Source organism: Lynx canadensis, chromosome A2 (genome assembly GCF_007474595.2).
Source record: "Lynx canadensis isolate LIC74 chromosome A2, mLynCan4.pri.v2, whole genome shotgun sequence".
Lineage (NCBI taxonomy): Eukaryota > Metazoa > Chordata > Mammalia > Carnivora > Felidae > Lynx > Lynx canadensis.
The window spans coordinates 122,417,277-122,441,135 of NC_044304.2; the positions used below are offsets into that span (position 1 = coordinate 122,417,277).

The window sequence follows — 23,859 nt, forward strand, 5'->3', positions numbered from 1 at the left end:
TTTGAGAGAGAGAAGGACAGCACAAGCCAGGGAGGGGCTGAGAGAGGGGGAGAGAGAGAATCCCAAGTAGGCTCCACACTGTCAGCACAGAGCCCAATGTGTGGCTCAAACCCACCAACTGTGAGATCATGACCTGAGCCAAAACCAAGAGTTGGATGCTTAACCGACTGAACCACCCAGGTGCCCCTGTCATGAAAGCATTTTAAATCACTGTAATTAGCCTAATTGCCTAAATAGCACCTAATCTGATGCTACTAGGTAGAAATAAGTTTTTCTAATATGTTTTTGCTTGTATTTCACTATTTACAGATCTGCAGTTGTCCTTTTCCTTTGTTATCATGTTTCCCTTTGCTATCATGAACATCCCAAAGGTGGATACAACAGCTTAATTTGAGTTCCCCCCTGTAGTAGTTATTCAAAATTTCTGTTCTGAATAGCTTTTAGCATTTAAATCCAACAGTTTTCACATGTCCATGAAACCATGCTCTATCAGAGAAAACAGTGCTGTTGGGGCCTCAGGTTAAAGGGACTTAGTTTTAAATGTGCCCCCAAACTCTTGTTATAAGACCATTTATTCTTTGTAAGGGCCACTGGCATCCTCAAAGTTCATTCTCAGAACATTAGACTGTGAACTTCTGGAAAGGAGAGGGATGATCCTATTCACCATGTATCCCCTGAATCTAACACATTGTCTAGCACACAGTAAGCACTCAATAGATAAATGTTTGTGGAATGAATGAATAAATATAGCAAACTTCTTCTAGAAGGTAGCTAATCATCAATTTTAAGATTATTTTATTGTTTAGGAGGCATACCTTGTGAATTGTGTGTTTCAAAGAAAACATATGTTGGGAAAGATGTCCCGGGATATTTTTCATTGCTATCAAAATAAATAGAAAAGCATTCTTAGTATTTTTCTTTAGCATCTATGCTATCCTTAATGTATGGCTTGTCCAGTAGACAAGCTCTTCAAAGCCTGGGCTGCATCTTTCAATTCTCCTCATTGTCCATCCAGTGCCTGGCACAGAGTAGCCAATCAGTAAGTGGTTGTTGTTATATGAATGGGAATATATATAAAATAATTTTACCAACATTTAAAAAGGCTTGGTAGCAGAACATTAGTAATGCAAAGAAGAAAAGAAAAGAAAAAGCTGACATGGAAGATATTCTCTAGAGAATCATCAGCATAAACAGGACAAAGAGAAGTAAGTGAGTAAATATTACAGATATGGAGGACAATGCCCAATCCTCTGTTCATCTTTTCTCCAAGCTTGAGTGAGTTGAGGTCCCTAAAAATCCAAACCTCTTTTTTATTAAAAAGCAGATTAATCAGAATTAACATGAAAGAATATAATGCTATGAGAAAATTAATCATGGCAAGGCATTTTTAGTTGTCAGGTTGATTGTATAGGGTATATCACTCAAACAGGAAAGAGAAAGTATATCAAAGTGTTTGACTAAAAAGAGTTTGAAAAGAAATTATTTACTATGGTGGGCTGGATTGAAGGAACCAGTAAGAGATTGGGAAGTACCCCCAAGACTAGCAAGAGTACAAGGCCATGTCTGAAAAGACAGACAGAATCATGCAACTGGAGCCAGATCCAAGTGGAAGCCTTAGAAGAGAACACCTCACCAAGACTCTTACTAAAAAAGGAATGCAGCCATTTTCAAAAAGCACCTTGAAGGAAGTGGGTGAATAAATACTCCATATTATTTCCCCTGCCCTTCAACCTCCTACTTCTATTTAGCACCTTCCATCAGTGGAACACAAATGCAAGCTTGGAGCACAGATGGGGCAGAGAATGACCTGAGCGAGGCAGTGAAGGTAAGGAAGGGTGAATGGAAAGCACCAGCACACAGCTGGCTTCCCTGAGAGCCCCCTTTGTCTCGGATGCAGCCATGAGTCTCACATCTGCCCCCTAGAATGCAGCTAGATGAAAATCATAAGCCTGATTCTTGAAGAATCTCTTAGTTCTCTAGCTTGGTGAATCTAAATGTTTGGTTTTTTCTTTTTTCCTTTTTGAACCCTGGATTATTACTTTTGATGAAGTAGACTGCCACATAAAAGGGATACTTCCTCCTATCTGAGGATTTGACATAATCATCTGCCAATCAACTGGTTAACTCAAGCAGGAATAACGTTTGCTCCCAGACTGGAGCAAACAAAAAACAAAAAACATTTGGACTGGTTGTCTCTACAACTGTGGCAGTCGAATCAGTACAGAAATTAAAAGCTACAAAAAAATCAGCATTACAAAATCTGCAATCCACCCATTGCCTAAGATGGTGATGGGGACATTGTTCATTTTACCCTGGGAACTTCTAATTTTCTATTTTCAAATATAGGATAAGCACTGGATCTAAATTTAAATGTGTCATTACATTCTTCCAGGATAATGAATGCAGGTTTGCTATTAAAAATTGGATCTGTGCCCCTTCTTTTTTGTCTCAGGAATATCTAATAAATAAGAATCTATGTAGACAAAGAGGATATGTAATTGAAACAATACAATCTTTATAGATTCTTAAAAATGTTCTGTTTTAGAAATATGTAATTGAATTAGAATTCTAACCTGTTTCATTCCAAAATTCTGCATGACCAAACCCCTAATTACTTTATTCCACTTAGCTCCAGGCACACTGGCTTCTTTTCTCCTGTGGGTGGAAACATAGCTTGTGAGGGGGGAGGGAGCAGAGAGAAACATCACAAGTCACTCCCTGTGAATATATTACTCCGTAGTGTCCTTTTCAACAATTGTCAAGGTAATTTGTTGATATGATGATTTTTAAGAAAATGGTATTGAAGAGATGCCAGAGGAAGCAGTGAGAATAATGCATTTAAAAATACAATGGTCAGGGGTGCCTGGGTGGCTCAGTCAGTTAAGCGCCCGACTTCAGCTCAGGTCACGATCTCACGGTCCGTGAGTTCAAGCCCCGCGTCGGGCTCTGGGCTGATGGCTCAGAGCCTGAAGCCTGCTTCCGATTCTGTGTCTCCCTCTCTCTCTGCCCCTCCCCCGTTCATGCTCTGTCTCTCTCTGTCTCAAAAATAAATAAACATTAAAAAAAATTTTTTTAAATACAATGGTCAGACCATGGGACCAATAGAGAGGGGTTTTCGTGCTCACTTAACCTCTCAACAAACATCCTCTTAATAGATGCCGGAAGATAGTGGAGGCACATTTTAAATTGGAATTTGTTGCTGAAGAATTCTATACCCTTTCAAATTGTCGTATATTTAGTAAAGCATCATTTCAGATAAACAAAGTCTCAGGAATTATAAATTACATAGGCATAATGCAAATGCCATGAAAATTCTTAGAAGAAACATGACAAAATAATTCAACAACAATATCCTGGATCTAAAACCCAAATCATATCATAGAAAGCTGAATGTAGAAGAAAATAAAATTTTCAGCAAATACAGATTAATTAGGGAGTCAATATGTACTGCTAATTCTTAATGTTGCTAATTGTAGTTTGAAATGTTTGCATATTTTAAGTTAGCACCAATTTAATTTAAAAACACTCTACATGCTTTGTGAATTACCAGAGGGGAAACAGCAATCATGAAAATATAGTATACTTGGCAAAAGAATAAACATTAAAATTTAATTATATTAATAATACTACCAAATATTAAGGCCAGGAACCAGGATAAGTGTTTTATATTATTGCCTTTAATCCTCACTGAAGTCTCTGAGATAGCTATTTATGGTGCATTTCAAAATCAGGTCTACTTAAATGTGATGTTTGGGGGTTATTAATATAACAGTAGGATAGCAAATCCACATTATAACTTGTATCCCAGTTTTCACTGATTTGTATCAGCTATTGGTAATGTCGAACTGTTAAATATTCTAAGGCTGAATTCCAGCTCAGCAGAAGAGATTGTCGTGAACTATAAGTGATGCCTATTTTCAGATTTTCATCAAGTATATCACATATTTGCTGAATGAATTCCAGTTATAAAAATAGAAAACATAAAATTACAAACATTGAGACCAAATGCATATCTTATGAAAGTAGTTATAGATGGAATAGTGCATCTAACAAAGGAAAAGACTCAAAAGTCATTTAAAAATCTATCCACATTTAAAATAAGGAATCACAGAAAACCTAAAAGAAAAATGAATGGGCAAAAATATACCACAACGTATGCCAATGCAAAAAAGAAAAAGAAAACAGGAATGACAGCATTACTATTAGATACTATGGAATTTTTTAAAAAAAGAGGGACCATATAAAAACTTATGAAATAAGTCCAAAGCTATCTTAAGAGGCATAGACATAGTCTTTTCTCTTTTTAGAGACATTAGAATGAAAATAAATTATCTGACTAATGACATTAGAAAATAAATTTTAAAAAATAAGAATTGGGGCTCCTGAGTGGCTCAGTCGGTTAGATGTCTGACTTCAGCTCAGGTCATGATCTCACGGTTCATGAGTTCAAGGCCCGCATTGGGCTCTGTGCTGACAGCTCAGATTCTGTCAGATTCAGAATCTGCTTCGGATTCTGTGTCTCCCTCTCTCTCTCTCTCTCTGCCCAACCCCTACTTGTGCTCTGTCTCTCTCTGTCTCTCAAAAATGAATAAATGTTAAAAAAAATTTTTTAATAAAAAATAAAAATAGAAAAGTAAGAATCACTATCAATCCAAGAGGTAGAAATCCTGAAATATTAGTAACTATTGCCAAAATTAAAAATTTTCCAAAAATTGTATCTTTTAAAATGTGCCATAGTCAGTGGTTTTATGGCTGAGCTCTTTTAAAAGTTTAAGGAAATAATACAATATCAGCTCTCCAAGCTGCTTGAGGGCATAGAAACAGACAGAAACCTACCCAGTTATTTGCCACACAAGTGGCACAATTCTTATACCACAGTCTGAAAAAGAAATGCATGTGTTCACAACCACACACATGTGCACACACACATTATAAGGAATTTTTGGAAAGAAAAAAGCTCACATCTATTATGTGAAAAGAAGCAGATTATAAATTGTGTCTGTTATGATTTTAATTTCACAAAATACACACAAAGACAGGTGCACAAAGAAGCTGTGATGGATTTAAAGACCTATAGACATATTATAGTAATTTTCCTGCATGGTTAGAGTATAGGTGATTTTTATTTTCTTATTGACGTTTTTTTATTTTCATAATTTTCTTCACCAGCATGTACTACTTCTGCAATGCAAAAAACAACTAATGGTATTAAGCCAAAAGAAGCAGCTTAGAGAAGCAGCTTCTCTCTCTGCGTCTCTGTCTCTGTCTCTCTCTCTCTTTTTTTTTTTTTTTTTGGTAATGATAAAGAAAGTTCATTCTCACTAAAGAACAGAGGAAAGACTGCTAAGCCTAGAGCCATAAATGAACAGAGACAGAGAGAAGGAAGAAAGGGAAAGAGAGAAAGAGAGAAAAGACAAAAAAAGAAAAAGAAAGGAAGGAAGAATTCCCAGGTAACAAGAGGTTGAAACAAAAATGTCGAGAAGGCACTCATGGAAGTTATAAAAACCTTATGTAGAAATCTTGATAGGATAGAAACTCCTCCGTCTAAGCCTGCTGGCATAGAAGGAAGAATCAAATTGCTTCAGGAATATTTGCCACAATCACGAATGTTCTCAGCCATTCTTCAGTTCTAGGATCACAGTCAAGATAAATATAAGCTCTGTGAAGGCAGGTACCTTTGTTGATGTTGTGCAGGAGTTTCTAGAACAGTGTAGGATCCCGCAGGGGCCCAGTGAACGTTTGTGAAATGAAAGAACGAGGGTTTGCAGTAGAGCACCCCCCGGCTCTGTGTCGTGGCCTCTTCTCTTCAGAGTATTCTCAGTGGCTTGGCCCACAGCAAGAATGGGTTTCAAAGCGAAAGGTAACACCAACAGATTTTAGAATGAAGATCAAAATCATCTTGACAGGATTAGCCAGACCAAATTTCACAAGAAAACAAAATAGAGACTGATCTCAGTATAACTCAACTGGGAACCCAACATCTGACTAGACTAACCCTTGGGCTGTGTGGATAGGAGTGAAATATTCAGAAGTAGGCAAAGGGGAATCCTCCTGTACTCCATGTTGGTCAGACCACATCGCACCTACTGAATCTAGTTCTGAGTCCTGGATCGTATAGCAAACATTACTGGGTAATGCTTATTCAAAAGTACAAGACAATGGCTTGAAAACTCTGCCCTGTGAGGGCTGATTTAAAGGATCTGGGGATATTTAAGCTGAGGAGGAAAGGCCTGGAGAGTACAAGAGAGCTGTCTTGAGGAAAAGGGGTTAAACATGTTCGGTATTACTCCCTGGAGCAAACTATGACCAAGAAATGGAAAATGCTAAAGCAGATTCAGCTCAATATAAGAAGCATTTTATAAAAGGTATGATATGCTCTGACTCGATAGAAGTAGGTCCCTGTCACCACAAACGTGTAAGCACTAGCTAGATGGCCATCTGTAAGGAATGTTCTGGAAGGGATTCCTGCATTGGATGATAGGTGACACCATTCTATCTTCCAACCTGGAGAACTGACTTTTGTTTGCTCTATAAAACATGTAAAATTCATTTTTCAAATGCCTTTGGGGGAACACAGCCTCTGGAGTCCAGACACTTCACACTGTCCCTATTGTCTTGCATTCTAGCGGCTTCACAAGCTTATGCCATGCCCAGCTCCTGAGGCATTTAAGTTTGCATAGTCTGTAATGTCCAGTCCAGTTCCAAGATAATTGGCCTCTGTGACTCAACCTCACCACAGAGCTGTCACAGAATTTTCTCCCACTAGGAGGCAGAAGGGAGGGGAACATGGCAAAGAAATCGGTGAAGTATAATAGATCCATGTAGACAGTGAGCCCCAATTTAAGGCTGAACTATTCTGCTCTATACAACTCCAGCACATGGTACACCCCCTAAAGACTCCTTTTCTTTTCCTCCCTCCCTCATTTATGTTTCAATTCCATAGACTTCCTTTCTCCTGAGCCTCTAGGAACTCAGACTACATTGAGAGTAAAACTCTCTACTTAGGATTCAGAAGTTATTATCAGCTCAGCTCCGAAAAGCAACCCTTTGAGTTGACTTTTCTGACTGCTTTTAGCCATTCCAGAGACTCGGGGCGGGGCCCTGGCTCCTCTGTTCTGTGGTTGGTGTAATGCTGCCACCTGCTGATTATTCAGGCAAAGTGCCTGAGGCATCTGTCTCCTGGCGGGCAGAAATGTTTCAAACTTATTAGGCAGTGAAGCAGTCTTACCCAGGCAGGGTCCACCCACCTGGAACGGTAAAATCTAACTCTGTGAAGACAGTCCTGTGCTGAAAAAAGTAATTTCTAACAAATATTAATATTAATAATGGTACATATTAATGATATTTATTAATATTATTAAGTTATTAATATAATTTATTAATGATATTAATAGTGACAGAATTCTAATTGGTAATGTTACTCTGTCACAAAAATTTATACATATATATATGTATATATAATCTTTTACATGTACAGAAAGTCTTCAAGTATTCGTGTATCCAACATGTATTATTAAATATTACCCTCATCACAACCCACAAGTAATCTATCATTACCACATTTATTCTTTTTCCCATGATGAAACATTCGGAGAGCATAAATGGCGTGCCCTAGATCACACAGCTAATAAATGAGAGAGTCAGAATCTGAATCTAGTAGATCTGGTTCCAGATTTTCTAAATGACTCAGTTATGGGACCTGTATGCATCTCAGTAACATATGATGTAGAGAAGTTAGCCCCCTTGAGCTGTAGGATTGGCAGAGTGGGGGACACAGCAGTCTAAAAGGGGCATGACAAACCCATTAGATGGCTGATGGTGGTTTGGAACAGGATCCCTCCCGTAGTGGAGGGTTTGAATAATAAGATCTAGCTAGGAGAAAAAGACTGGTAGGTAGAGGTAAGGTGGGAAGTCAAGGCCCCAACCTAGTGAATTAAGGAGGAACTGTAGTTCTTGGGCATATTAAGAGTCTGTGGAAAATTCCATTGTAGGTGATGAGGCTTCTAAAGTTCTCCCAAACCTGGCCTAGATGGCTTCAGCAACTGAGCTGGGTTGGCCTGGGGGTGCTGGTAGTACTTCCATCACTCCCACCAGAGGCCATACTGTCTTCCCATAAGTCTTGCTCTCCATATCACTTATTAGGTGTGAGGACATAGGAGTAACAAACAAACACGTTTGAATTTGTCTGTTTGTTTCATCATCTATTGATCTATTGTAGCCACCCTGGGTGGGGAAGTTTCTCACCTTTTGTATCATTTAATTGCTACAACCTTAAGGGAATGTTTAGAATTTTGCAAACCCAATTTCAAGATGTTTATTGTCTAGTTGCTGAAAAGGTGGTTTATAGGCAAGAAAGATTTTTAGTTTTCTGAAGAAACTAAACCATCTGTAAACTGGCCCACATTTTGCTTGGTGACTCTAAATGATTCAGATGCATGTATTTGACTCCTAAAATACAAGATAAACAAGCCTCTATTCCTGGGAGAACTATGCCCAATTCCACCATTTGATCTCACCATCAAAGAAAAACTCTCAAAATCTGGTTGTTTCACAAATACACTTAAATGAGTTTCGGAGGTTATTTTTGTTGTTTTTGTTGTGCTTTAGACTAGTGTAATTAACTGAAGGTAACGGTTATAATTTTTAAACATCCATCTTAGAGGAAATTACTCTTTTTACCTTTTAGAGGCCCTTTATGTTAGTGGTTGTTTATTTCCATTTGGACCAGATTGATATGGACCAACCAGCATATGGAGGAATGAACTCCAACATAGAATTTTGTTCTAGTACTTGAATGCACAATTTCATCTTAGACTTGTAAGAAGAGGAATAGCAACCATTTTATATGAAGCTTATACTCAATAATAGTAATTGGTTAGGGATTATCTAGTAAGTTCAAAGACTAATGAGGTACCTGGAGTCCTTCACAGCTTGCAGTGCAAATCTTGCACCAAAACATATAGAAAGAGGAAGAGGTTCCAAAGCTGTTTTGTCCGTCCTTCAGCAAGGTTCAACCCAGCTATCGAATATCTCTGGGCCCTTTAACATTTACATGGTATGAGGACGGAGAGTGAGCGGTAAAAATCAGTCCCTTCTTGCTTTCTCCTGTCCCATGCTCTGTCTACTGCAAAGTGGTTCTGGGGGCTAAGTAGAATGTGGGTCCCAAAGCACGTAAACTGGAACAGGAGTCTTGTGTAGAAAACTTTTGACGATCAGCCATCCACTCTGGAGGGCTAGTCAGTGGAGAGGCCCCAGCCAAAGTGATCAGGGCCCTTGGGTGGTACCAAAAAAGTATTTGACATTCTGCATTGAGAGTTTGAAAGGTTTCTGCCCTAATTTATTTCATACCCATAGTTGATATAAGGAGAAAAATAGGTGATTTGAAAGACAAAACTAAGAGCCTAGAAGACTAAAAAACTAAAACTCTAGAAGAGTTTTAATATTGGTTAATTATAACAAGAGCAGTGAAGTCTTAAATATTATACCATATTCTGTAAATATTACACAAGTAAATTTCCTATAATAAATATACAGCAGGTATACACTATTTCCTTTGTCAACAAGTAAACAAGTATTCTGTTACCCAGGCTAAGGTCTCTGTAAAGATTGTACCTCATAGTTAAAGGGAAACTTCACAGGGAGTTCCATATAAACTACTCAGTTTTATAACAGGTGATTGTTGGTTCGTTTGTTTTACTCTCCTAGGTCTTTGTTATAAACCTCACACTACACTGTTAGTGTTTTTTGTTTAAATTTTTTTTTAACGTTTATTTATTTTTGAGACAGAGAGAGACAGAGCATGAACGGGGGAGGGGCAGAGAGAGAGGGAGACACAGAATCGGAAGCAGGCTCCAGGCTCTGAGCCAATAGCCCAGAGCCCGACGCGGGGCTCGAACTCACGGACCGTGAGATCGTGACCTGAGCTGAAGTCGGAGGCCCAACCAACTGAGCCATCCAGGCGCCCCTTGTTTAAAGAGTTAGTTGTTATTTTAAAAGATTTAGAGAATTGAAAAAAAAATCTTTAAAACTTACCTGCACCTTTTTTTCTTACAACACTGCAATGATGTCACTCCACTGTCTTCTCACTTAGATCATTTCCAGGGAGAAACTCTCTGCCTTCCTTAACTTTGTTTCCTTTGTGTATAATGTGTCTTTTTGTTTCTGGCTGATTTTAAGACTTTTCTCTTCATCATTTGTGTTGGAAAATTTCACTTTGATGTACCTTGGTACAGTTTTCTTCTTGGTATATATTTCTTGTGCTTGGGGTTTGTTGAACATCTTGAAAGAAACTTTTTTTTGAAACATTTCTTCCAGTGCACCCCCTCCTCTTTGGGATATTCCAATGACCTACGTGTTCCATTACTTGGCTTGTTCCATGGCTCACAGATGCTCTTTTGATTTAAAGAAATTTTTCTTTAATCTCTGTTTTTTACACTTGACCTTAGCCAAAAGGCTGAAAGCTATAATGTCTGTTTTGTATTAGGGATACTTTCTACTGCTATGTCTTCAATTTCATGAATTTTTTCTCCTGCAATTTCTAAAATGCTGTTAATTCCACCCAATATGTATTTTACCTGAGACATTGTAGTTTTCATTTTTGGAATTTCTATTTGGGTATTTTTTAATATCTAGCAGTCTCCTCCTTATCATATTTAATCTTTCTTCTAGCTTCTTAAACATATGGACCATAGTCAGACCATTATCCTGGTAGGTAATTCTAACATCTGTGTCAGTTTCAGTTTATTGGGTTGTTTTCCTCACTATGGGTCATACTTTTCTGCTTCTTTACATGCCTGATATTTTTTGTTAGATGCCAGATATTGTAGATTTTACTTTGTGGGTGCTAGATATTACTCTATTTCCATAAATATGCTTGAGCTTAGGTCTGGGACACAGCTGAGTTACTGGGAAACAGTTTGATCCTTTCAACTCTCACTTTTAGGATTTGTGATGTGGGGGGAAATGCTCATTCTAGGCTTAATTAGTCCTCACTCCTGAAGTAAGACCTTCTGAGTACTCTGCCTCATCAGTGCTCTGAGAATTGTGAGGCTTGGGAATCTGGCTGATGGAAGCATTGCACTATTCCAGGCCTGCATGAGTGGTAGGCACTGTGTCTTCTAATCCTTTCCAGTGATTGTTTCCCTAGTCTTTGGTGTTTCCTCAGGAGCTGATCAGCCCTCTGGTAAATACTAAGGGGGGTTTCTGTGAGTTATCTCTTTGTGAAGATCTCTCCTCTCTTCCACTCTTCCCTGCAAACTCCAACTGGCTCAGTCATTCCAGACTCTTAGTTTTATCTTTTCAACTTAGGGAGTCTGCCAGGTTCTGCCTGGGTCTGCCCTCCCTCCCTACACCACAGCCTGTAAACCGTCTCAAGGCAGGAAGCTGAGTGATCATAGGGCCCACATTATTTGTTCCTGCCTTTCAGGGACAGCTACAGCCATTTTTAATTATCTGATGCCAGTACTCTTGAAACCATTTTTTCACATACCTTGTCCAGTTTTTTAGTTGTTTCAGGGGAGGGAAATATAGTTCTTATTACTCCAGCTTGCCAGAAGCAGAAGTCTTCTTTAAGTCTATAACCAGAAACCATTTTCCATGTTTTACCATTAACCATAGAATAAGAGGTAACAGCAAGGTCAAAGACATTGTTTTCTCAAATTTTCTCCCATCGCTCTAGGTTTCAGCTATTAAAAACTTACAGTCTCATATTAAAGGGCTAGTATCCAAAATCTATAAAGAACTCCCCAAACTCCACACCCAAAAAAACAAATAATCCAGTGAAGAAATGGGCAGAAAACATGAATAGACACTTCTCTAAAGAAGACATCCACATGGCCAATAAGCACATGAAAAGATGCTCAACATCACTCCTCAGCAGGGAAATACAAATCAAAACCACACTGAGATACCACCTCACGCTGGTCAGAGTGGCTAAAATGAACAAATCAGGAGACTATAGATGCTGGAGAGGATGTGGAGAAATGGGAACCCTCTTGCACTATTGGTGGGAATGCAAACTGGTGCAGCCCCTCTGGAAAACAGTGTGGAGGTTCCTCAAAAAATTAAAAATAGATCTACCCTATGACCCAGCAATAGCACTGCTAGGAATTTACCCAAGGGATACAGGAGTACTGATGCATAGGGGCACTTGTACCCCAATGTTCATAGCAGCACTCTCAACAATAGCCAAATTATGGAAAGAGCCTAAATGTCCATCAACTGATGAATGGATAAAGAAATTGTGTTTGTATGCACAATGGAATACTACTTGGCAATGAGAAAGAATGAAATCTGGCCTTTTGTAGCAACGTGGATGGAACTGGAGAGTGTTATGCTAAGTGAAATAAGTCATACAGAGACAGATAGATACCATATGTTTTCACTCTTATGTGGGTCCTGAGAAACTTAACAGAAGACCTTGGGGGAGGGGAAGAAAAAAAAAAGTTAGAGAGGGAGGGAGGCAAGCCATAAGAGACTCTTAAAAACTGAGAATAAACTAAGGGTTGATGGGGGGTGGGAGGGAGGGGAGGGTGGGTAATGGGCATTGAGGAGGGCACCTGTTAGGCTGAGCACTGGGTGTTGTATGGAAACCAACTTGACAATAAATTTCATATTAAAAAAAAAAACTTACAGTCTCTGATTTTTAGATTTTCACTTTAATGGAGGCTGAATTAAAGAATATGGAGTTTATAAACTTAGATTCTACAAAGCTAAGCTTCTTTCTCTTTACTCTGACCCCAGGATGGGATAGTTGGAATTTGGGTTGGGGCGACCACCTCTGGAACCACATCTCCACCAATTATCTCTGTTCAGACAGATGGGCAGTTAAGACTGGTGGGAGAGAGTCCTACAAGGAGATGAGGTGCTGCTACCCTTATTAGCAGGGCTTCCCTTGAGGGCTGGATCCAGAACACTTAAGCAGAGGTTGGACTGCTTGTTTGTGTGCTTTTTGCTTTTAACTCCTCTGCAGCAGCTAGTTCTTCAAGCAAAGGTAAATTCCCTGTTTCTCACTTAGATACCAAATAGCCAAGCATGACATCCATCAACAACCCCACTCCCCAGACCCACACCCAACCTTTCTCCTAGGACAAATGAGGCTCCTCGTTCTGCTTCTTGTAGAAGAAGGGCTATTCTCCAAATGCCCTCTGCCCAGGTGACTTCCTCTTCTAACCCCATAAAGCATTTCTTATTAAAGAGCAGCAAAAAAATCTTACAATTTAATCTTTAGCAAGTTGATCCTCTAGTAGCCACCCATATCCCCCACCCCCGCTAAAGTAACATATCTATGCAAAAAGTTCAAATAGATTTAGAATTTCCAGACGCTTATGTTTACAAAGTTGTTATCTGCCCTCACTTAACACTGTTCTTTCTCTGCCCCTTCCAGCCTATTGCAATGACGAGAGAAGCAGTCTAAAACATGAGCACAGACTTGTAGTCATATAGAGTCCAGATGGAGCTAGCTAGGTTCTTATCTAACATTTCGTTAAAAAAAATAAATAAATAAATAAATAAATAAATAAATAAATAAATAAATAAATAAATAAAGAAGATATACATGTCTTAGTCAGTTAGGGCTGCTATAACAGAATACCACACATTGAGTGGCTTATAAACAACAGAAATGTATTTCTCCCAGTTCTGGAGGCTAGAAGTTCAAGATCAAGGTGCTGGGCCATTTCAGTGCCTGGTGAAGAGCCACTTCCTGGTCCACAGATGGTCACCTTCTCACTGTGTTCCTGCATGGTGGATGGGACAAGGGGGCTCTCCTCTTTGGGGTCTTTTTTATAAGGTACTAACTCTATTAATGAGACCTCGGCTCTCATTTCCTGATCACTTCCTGATCTTAATACCTCTTAATACCATCACCGTGGGGGTTAGGATTTCAACATATGACTTTTGGGGGCCATAATATTCAGTTCATTGCAAAATATATACACACAGATATATACATTTTGTTTGTTATTGTTTTATCAGCGTGGTATTTAAGATATTCGCATTTCCTGCTGGATTTTCTTCCTCTTAGTCAAGACGGATCACAATCATTTGTTATTTAGTTTTAAGAGATGGTAGTTCTTTTTACTTTATTTCATGTTTTTACTCCTTGTATCAGGAAACCAGTGGCACAATTTTCCATGGGCCCTCTGATAATCGATAAAGTAAATCCTTGTAATTCCCTCCTTCATCTACATTTCTGCATTGGGCATTTATGAGGATCTACGGCATGTCAGGCACAGAGGGGGTTTGATCTCAGTCCTGTTGACAGCCTATTTCCCTTCACTTACTCCAGGCCTCTTTATTTCTTTCCACAGGTGCCACAGTGAACAGAGAAAACAGCTGCCAGTCTGACAGCAGCGGGTTCCTGGATGAACCACCAGAACCACTGCCCCTGCAGGTAGAAAGTCCCTGGAGGGCTGGAATAGGAGTAAAAAGAAAGATAAGTAGATAACACGCTGCCACATTTGGAAAAGAGCAACCAGCCCTTAGAAGATATGCACCCTAGGCACCCAAGGGACAGGGGACGATGAAGTCACAATAAACAAGGTGCCATAGGGACACCTGGGGGGCTCAGCCAGTTGAGCTCAGGTCATGATCTAGCAGTCCTTGAGTTCGAGCCCTGCCTCGGGCTCCTTGCTGACAGCTCCAAGCCTGCTTCAGATTCTGTGTCTCCCTCTCTCTCTACCCCTCCCCCACTCAACACTCTGTCTCTCTCAAAAATAAATAAACATTAAAAAAAAAAAAAAGCAAGGTGCCATAAAGCTTAGCATTCCTTTCCTTTTTTTTTTTCTTTTGACTTTGCTAAATAAGGAAGGTGAGCCTCCTAGAGAGAAGGTCCCAGTTAAAGTAGTAAACTAACATAAAACTGAATTTGTAACCCTGATCTCCTGACTCCTAAGTCAATGGTAATGATAAAGAAACGACACACATTTTTTTTTTCCGAGAGACAGAGAGCGCGCGTGTGTGAGCTGAGGAGGGGCAGAGAGAGAGAGAGAGAGAAAATCTAAAGCAGGGTCTGCAGCGCAGAGTCAGAGGTGGGGCTCAAACCCATGAACCGTGAGATCATGACCTGAGCCAAGATGAAGAGTCAGACGCTTAACAGACTGAGCCACCCAGGTGCCCCAGACGCACCCACTTCTTAAACCGAGTGCCTCCACCACCCTCCCGACCCATTTGCCTTTATCCTGGTTTCTCACACAGATGCCTTCCTTGCCAAGCAGCCAGAGTCCTGCTGAGGATGGATATAGACAGCCGAGGGATCAGAGCCAGCATGCAGTCTCACCCCAGGGCTGCCAACCAGAGTCAGATGAGTCTGATTACAAGGGTATGGTGAGCACATCCTTTCCATATCAAGGCTGGAGTCTCTTGGAAGAAAAGGCCTCGATACAAATGGCGGAGAAAGAGTCTCAGTTTGAGGATATGGAGGAGCCACCACAGCCACTGACTCCGGACAGTGCCCTTCACAGGACCACCAGAGGGGGAGAGCCCTTGGGGAAAGAGAGCCACGTGAGGCAGCCCCCACCCATGCCCCCAACTGAATGTGAGACTGTGGTGGGCACAGTCACCTCCACACGTGATTGTCCTCTGGGGTTTATGGCGACAAAAATGAAGGATGGGTTTTTCATCACAAAAATGAAGGATGGGTTGCTGAAGCCTGAGGGGCCTGGGGAAACACATGTGCAAAGCCACTGCTGCGAGTTCCAAAGATCACCTGGAATGGAACCTGCCCACAACAAGTTCCTCCATGTTGACTCTGAGGCCCCAACCGAAGAAGAAGGCAGTAAAACTTATTCTGACACCAACAGTATCTTACCGATGGGAGAAAGTCCACCACAGCACGTCCCCAAGCCCAGTAACATCGTGCCCTATACAGTTGACCTCATTCAAATATCCGAAAAGTCCATTCCCCACCTAGGCAAACTGGCTGGAGATACTCCCCAAGCAAAGCCAACATTTAGTGCTTTGGGTCAAATACCACCTAGGGCAGAATCTGAGATGGAAGACCTTCCTCCAAATGCTGACTCAAACACTGTTAGCTCCAAGGCTGTGACGGTCCAGATGTCCTCCAATCTGGCATCGGCTGCTCAGAATGCTGTGGCTCTGGGGACTGATTCTAAAGGAACAACTTTAGAATGCACTCTGTGTGACCCTGTCCCCACAACAGAACCAGGACTGGAGACAGAATCAAGACAGTGCAGTGATGTTTCCATTCAGACCTATATACGTGAGCCTAGGCCCTGGCATTGCTGTTCGGCCCCAAGTCTCACCAAATCTGCCTCTCTAGACACAGGCTTCCCTCGTATCTACCCAGCGGGCATCAGCCATGCCGTACCCGCTCACTGCTGTGTCTGCTGTCATCACTGTTCCTACTGCCACTCAGAGAGGCAGAGCCCCAACCCTGCGCCCTCAGCCTGTAGGCACTGCCCATGCTTCCATAATCATCTGGAGGCCCAGTTCATGAAGACTTTGAACGTCTTTCAGGACACTACAGTGAGGGAGTTGTGTTCTGTAAGTATTCATCTCTGCAAAGACGGGAAGACAGATGGAGCGATACCACGTTGGGGATAATGTTCAGGCCTCCTGAATGCAGGCACTGAGGGCATGCCTTTCTATCTCAGATCATGAGTAGTATCTGTAAAGTGTTTTATAGCTTACCATATATGCCCTCAAATTTCTTCTTATCTGATGCGTCCAATCAATCACCTTCTGAAGTAAGGAGGCAAATTTCATTATTAATCCCCATTTACAGAGGGATCTAGAACAATAAAGTCATGTGTAAGGTTATAAACAGTAACACATCTGTACCTCATCTCCAATTCAGTCTGACTGAACAGTTCTCTGTCCTAAATTCACTTAGCTGAATAATCTAGCACAAGGTACGAACGCTCTCTGAGCCTGTTTTGTAAAATAGGGAGACTATTCATGCCACCAACACAGGCTTGTTTTAGGTTAAGTGAGAGATTGCTTGTGAAGCACTCAGCACACTCAGGCACTCAAAACAGTGCCCAGCACACAGAAAGCCCTAGAAAATGCTAATTGTATGGCTGCTTCTGAGACATAGCATGGGGGGAAGCTCAGAGCCAGGTACAGGATAAGGGCTGGCTCTGGAAGCCAGGCAGGAAGACACTGATTAGAACGAGGACCACCGATTAAGCCTGGGCCACCTCCAGGGGTGAGTGACCCTCCATGCAGACAGAGCCCTCCTCATTTCTCTAGCTGGTGTTAACAGATGACCTTGGGCCCACGTAGCCCCAGCTGTGCGGAGAGATCTGGCAAGTGGAAATAGACCTTTCTCTTCACTTGACACTATGAGACATCAGCACTTCTGCAGAAAATACAGGGGTTTTGCATCTCATTATGCACAATGACCATCTTTAGACTTGTGTGTGGCTTTCAAATGAGTAGGCGTTTAAATGAGAGTGTCCATACAACCAGCTCATGTCTTCTAAAACCTTGTCTCACATTACCTTAGCCTGCTCTCCTCCTAGAATTCACAATTATCCAAAAAAAAATGAGGGGGCGCCTGGGTGCCTCAGTCAGTTAAGAGTCCAACTTCAGCTCAGGTGATGATCTCACGGGTTCAAGCCCCATGTCGGGCTCTGTGCTGACAGCTGGGAGCCTGGAGCCTGCTTCAGATTCTGTGTCTCCTGCTCTCTCTGTCCCTCTCCCGCTCACACTCTGTCTCTTTCTCCTTCAAAAATAAACATTAAAAAAAATTTTTTGATGATATTTTTACCACAACTTGATCTGACATTATACATCCTGAAATGCATAGCATGTCAGGTTTTATTAGATGACAGTGCATTTCTCCATATTTAGATTCAAGGAACCACAAACATACATTCAAAGAAAATAATCAACACACACACTTGCATTATTATACTTACGTGCAGGTATACACACATGCACACACACACACACTTGCAGAAAAGCAAGTAAAAATGGGGGAATGCATTCACCCATGAGAGGAGGCTACTTAAACTGAAGAACAAACTCAAGAATGAAGAGAAAAGCCATGTATGGTCAGTGAGTCTGGGTTTGTAAGGCCTGAAAAATATTCTGGAGAAAAATGTCTCTAAATCAGATGCTAAGTGCTAACTAGGACTACAAAAATTATTTATAAAAAAAAAATTATCTGGAAAATGGATCTTGAACCACATGAAGATTATAGGCAGGGATAGGTACTATCTCTTACCTGTCAATGGAAGTTCCAACTGCGCATTGAAAGTAAGTGCAATTTTAGATAAAAGACTCAGAAAAAAATCCCCATCTCATCCCCTTACAGAGAAATATGTAACTGTGCAGAGACTCATTTGACTAATGGGCAGATTCCATTTTTGTTGTCCTGTGGGTCATCTAAAATAATGGTTTGTAGGTATGATTAATTCTTATATATGTGTGTGAATTTTTCATAATAATTTATTAATTTAAAAAAACTCTCCAGGAAAGAAAATGATATTATCTGAAAAAGATTTTTAGATATTAGAAAATGCTTCTATAATGTTTATTATTTAGATTTAAATAAAAAGGAAGCATACACAGAACATAGAAAGTAATCGGAGCCAACTCAAAAGTGAAGTTTCAATGTTTTCTGGTGCTGTTGCTCTTACTATTGAAGTTAAAGTCTGTTTTAATGGGCTTGGGTCAGCAAAGTAGACCTTCAATTAACCTTGGGTTACAACCCAACACTTATATTGGAAAAAAGAGTTCAAAACAACTTCTTTTTTGTTTTCCTTGCCGAAATTTTTCCTTTTTTCTGAAACTACTTCTATACCTGTTCTAGAGCTGAAATGTAGCTTTAGTATTTCCAAATGACCAGAAGATGGCAGTGTTTCAGAATCTTCCACATCACTCCCTTCTCAGGGACCAAATGGCCATCAGTTATTCCTAAATCCCAGCCCTGCATGCCTTCCAATCACAAAGGGTTACCCTAAAATAACTAGATGAAGCGTAATATTTAATGTCTCTAATGCTCAGCCTACTTGAGCGCCATATTTCCATGCCCCTGGCCTCACCATCCCTAGAACTAGTCAATTAGGACCATTCAAACAACTCACTGTTAAGAAACGAATAACTTCTCCCTGTGTCCAGCTACACTGTAGTTAATAATCCCTGCTATAACTCAGTTAGATCTTGAGAAGAGAATAAATGAATCAGGATACCTGGGCTTGAAATCTGCCCTTTTTTGACCTTGGACAAGTCAGTTTGCCATTCCGTTTCAGAACACTTCTCATAATAAGAGCCCTCCGTGGCCTCTAAGATTTTTCTGGTTTCAAGAGCCCTACTGAGGTCACCTTTCAAGCATGCTTGTCAACATCAATAACAGTTCAAACACTCCTCTACCTGGTTCGAAAATACTCACACTGAAGCCAAAGTAATTTGAGAGTTTTGCCATGTAAAGTATGTTTTTCATATAAAAATATTAAAGGATGGAATCAAAACTGAACTCTCAAAGCAAAATGATGAGGAGTTTTCAGTAGAAAAACATCACTTGAAGGAAAGTATATCCATTGTGACAATTTTAGTAAAAATAACCATGAGGCTGCCAGGATTTGACCATGGCGTTTTGGGGACAAGAGTAAGAAATCTGGGACTTCCTAAAAACAGGGCTAAGAGGAATTAACACAGTTGTAAGACCAGTCTCTGTGGAAGGAATAAGAGGAAGTTGAAAGAGGGCTGCCATGAAAATCAGTTTCTTTTAAAGAGCTTTCCAGGGGTGCCTGGGTGGCTGAGTCAGTTCAGCATCCGACTTCGGCTCAGGTCATGATCTCACCATTCCTGAGTTCAAGCCCCATATGGGCTCTATACTGACAGCTCAGAGCCTGAAGCTTGCTTCAGATTCTGTATCTCCTCTCTCTGCCTGCCCCCCATCCTCATGCTCTGTCTCTCTTGGTATCTCAAAAATAAATAAACATTAAAAAAAAATTAAAGAGCTTTCCAGAAGCTCTACCAGGCCTGGGAGAGAGAGCATTACAGTCTAAAAAGCATTAATGTCACTTAAAGTCAGATGGATGGAGATGCTGGGGTTCTGGATCATGCATCTATTCAAAGCATGATCCAACCTGGGCTGGAAAACTAGGCGGGTAACTAGTAAAAATTCAGCAAATCGTGAGGTTCCTGACAAATGGACTGGGTTTAGGGGCTGCAGGAAGATACATAAATTAGGAAACCAAGGCAGAAGCACAGTCATGCAGAGAAAGTACGATTTAAAGAACGGTTCACATCAGGAGCAATAAGGAGCAGGATAGGGAGAATAGACAGAGTTCAATTCTAGATTCACTTCATGAAGAGAGTAGGATGCCTCATCTATATCTGCCTTACTCCAGATGAGCTTGTTAGCTACATGGAGCTGATCCTGCAGATTTCACCACCAGGGATTGTGGTTAAGCAGGGCTAAGACTAATAACAAAATATTCTAAGCAGACTTTCTCTAATCAAACACATACCATCCAGACAGATGTGTTCAATGTTATTGAGATTCAGAGTGAGGAAGTATTCAGCACCCAAATTAAACAAGATTTAACAAGACTCAACTTTTCTAAGCACAAGCCCTCGCTCTGGGCGTTTGTCTACTGCTCTCCCTTATCTACATCCTCGCACCCCCACATCACTTAGTCCTCCAGACAGCCTTTCTGTCTCTGGGACATGATGCCACCAAGGGCCATCCTATAACAGCTGCTCTTCTGTCCCAGACCAGTATTGCCTCCACTAGCCTGGAGAAGCCAAAGGCTGGCCTTTCCCTCTTTTCTCCCCCACACATTAGCAATAGGGCTCCACTGCAGACCAGGGAGCCCAAGTGGGAAGGCAGGCTCTGCCATGGTGAGCTCTTGCAGTGAATCAGGAAGGACTCCCTTCTCAGCTCTTTTCTAATTGTTCTCAGTGCACAGTCAAGGAGATGGAAGCCATGAAGACGGTGTGCCAGTGTTTCCGGGAGCATTTAGAGGAAATTGAACGGCACCTTACAAGACAGCAGGCACTCTTTTACAGGGACATGTCAGAGGAGGAAAGGTAATTATTGAAGAGAGTCATAAAAGTAAGTAGCAGCCCACACACCTAGAGCAAGGAAAGGTAATCAGGGCAGGACAGATGAGCACCAGGGAGCAGGATTAATGAGAAATGAGTCCTTTTCCTTTGCTTTCCTGTTCTTGTCTTTGCTTTCTCAGTGGGAGTCAGTGAGAGCTATTTGCTAGATAGCAACACTTACTCTTTAAGGCCAAGGCTATTTGAGGTCAGAGGATGGGCAGTCAGCTGGGAAGAGGGGGGTGGCCAGCAGGATATCTTCAATTGATGTCAATGGGACTTATGCAAATGTAAATGTTGAAAATCTGCATTATTTTCACATAGATTAAAAGCATATATCCCAAAAGTAGATTAGCCATTGCCTGGTCCTGAAGGGTGGGAATAGGGTTCAACTGTTAAGGGGCACAGCTTTTATGGGGCAGATGGAAGCATTCCTAAACTGCCTGGTGGTGAGAGATACCACTTGGCAACTTTACTAAAAAATCATTGTAGTATACTGTTAAAATAGGTAAATCATTGTAGTATACTGTTAAAATAGGTAAAATTTGTGGGAGGCAAATTATTCTGCAATAGAGTTGTTTAAAAAAGAAAGGAAACCTGGGGCGCCTGGGTGGCTCAGTCGGTTGAGCATCCGACTTCAGCTCAGGTCATGATCCCATGGTTTGCGGGTTCGAGCCCCGCATTGGGCTCTGCGCTGACAGCTCAGAGCCTGGAGCCTGCTTCTGATTCTGTGTCTCTCTCTTTCTCTGCCCCTCCCCTGCTCAAGCTCTGTCTCTCAAAAATAAATAAGTTTAAAAAAAAAAAACATTTTAAAAGAAAGAAAACCTGCCCTGGTAATATACCTATGTCTGCAACTGATACAAATAAAGAAGGTGACATTCCCTTTTAAGAAATGCCAGAGGAGTGAGGCACCTGGGTGACTAGTCGGTTAAGCTTCGGACTCTCGGTTTCAACTCAGATCATGATCTCATGGTTTGTGGGTTTGAGACCTGCATTGGGCTCCACGCTGACCTTGCAGAGCCTGTTTGGGATTCTTCTCTCTCTCTGTCTCTCTCAAAATAAATAAACTGAAAAGAAAAGAAAAGAGAAAAGAAAAGAAAAGAAAAGAAAAGAAAAGAAAAGAAAAGAAAAGAGAAAAGAAGAGATGAAAAAAGAAGAGACGAGAAAAGAAATGTCAGAGGAGTGACCTCCATCTTGAGCGGGACGATGGAGGACTGCGCTTGGAGGTGATGTGAAATTTGGTGATTTTCTATTCTTTCCGTGCAGGGAAGAGGCAGAGCAACTGCAGACTCTACGCCAGGCCCTGCGGCAGCAGGTGGAGGAGCTGGAGTTTCAGTTAGGAGACCGGGCTCGGCAAATCAAAGACGAGATTCTATTGGTACGAGGCAGTGGGGTGTGAAGATTGATCACATCCTGCCCACCGTAGGAGGGATGCGTTAAATCAAAACCTGATTGCACATTCATTTCAGATGCTAGGGTTATGTGCCAATGCCTCTGTTTTAAATATAAAGAAACTGAAGCCCAGAAAAGTGCATCACTTGGCTCAAGGCCACGTGGCTGCCTAGCTGATGGCAGTGCAGGATTAGAACTCAGGTCATCTAATTCCTACGCCAATCTTTCCTCCTGCCTTGTAAATAAGAGATAAATATTATTAGCCATTTCCCCAAAGAGAATAAGAAACACAACTTTTGAGCTAGTATGGCTTAGTCACTTCCAGAAGCTCCTGCTAGCTCACAGAGCCCACTCTAGAGAATTCTCTGCCCATGAGTACCTTTCCCACAAGTCTGGCTTAGTTATTTGGCACAAATATGGTAAGTTGTCCTCTCTTTCTTTCCTTATTTTCCTTGTAGCAGTTTGAGCTTCTCACAGAGGAACAATGGAAACACTATACAAATCTGCATCACTGTAACTGGACAGAAGAAAACGATGGCGAGACTTCGTGTGCTAAAATCCACTCAGCCATGGCCTCCCGGGTTGCCTTTCTTCTGGACGAATACCAGCAGGTTCCCGGCTCAAGCGTGACCCATACGGCTACCTGTTTTCCACCCACCTGGAAGAGCAACACCAGGATGTCTCCTCTAGCTCAGGCTGAGTCAGGTCCAGTCCCTTTGTCAAATTGTCCTATTGGAGGAAAGGATACAAATGACTTCCTCTAGATCAGAGCCGTTTTGATGACCTTCCTGCAAAACATAAGAGCACATTCTCACCAGACAAGGAAATCTAAATTTCCCCCCAAAAGGTGTCTATCAATTCTTCTTCAGCTATTTTTGAAAACATTCTACTCTGGGGGGCAGCTGGGGGGCTCAGTCGGTTAAGTGTCTGACTTTGGCTCAGGTCATGATCTTGGGGTTCATGAGTTTTAGCCCAGCGTCGGTCTCTGTGCCGACAGCTCAGAGCCTGGAGCCTCCTTTGGATTCTGTCTGTCTGTCTGTCTCTCTCTCTCTCTGCCCCTCCCCTGCTCATTCTGTCTTTCTCTCAAAAATGAATGAACATTAAAAAAAATTTTTTTTAAATATTCTACTCTGGGGATGACTGGGTAGCTCAGTCAGTTAGTCCTCTGACTCTTGATCTCAGCTCAGGTCTTGATCTCAGGGTCATGAGTTCAAGCCCCGTATTGGGGCATGAAGCCTACTTAAATATACATATATTCTACTGTTGTTGAACCCAGGAGAAACTCAATATTTCAATATTCATTCAATACAGAATAAATGAGCACCTACTGTGTTCCTGGCACAGGGAATACATGGTAGCCAAGATATATGTATCTTTGTAGCCAAGATGTTAGACAAAGAGAGAAAATAACAACAAACGAGTAAGATAATTTCAATATTGACAAATGCCATC

At 41.2% G+C, this 23,859-nt stretch overlaps 1 protein-coding gene across 1 annotated transcript in view; it reads left to right on the forward strand.

Annotated features, from left to right (window-relative positions):
• Positions 1-23,264, forward strand: part of ITPRID1 (ITPR interacting domain containing 1) — a 214,205-nt gene extending 190,941 nt beyond the window's left edge. Inside the window, 5 exon segments of the mRNA XM_032592501.1 lie at positions 14,310-14,392; positions 15,196-16,503; positions 20,876-21,003; positions 22,282-22,393; positions 22,866-23,264. Coding sequence (XP_032448392.1) covers positions 14,310-14,392; positions 15,196-16,503; positions 20,876-21,003; positions 22,282-22,393; positions 22,866-23,171 — 1,937 coding nt within the window. The 3' untranslated portion in view covers positions 23,172-23,264.
• Positions 23,265-23,859: the final 595 nt, after the last annotated feature.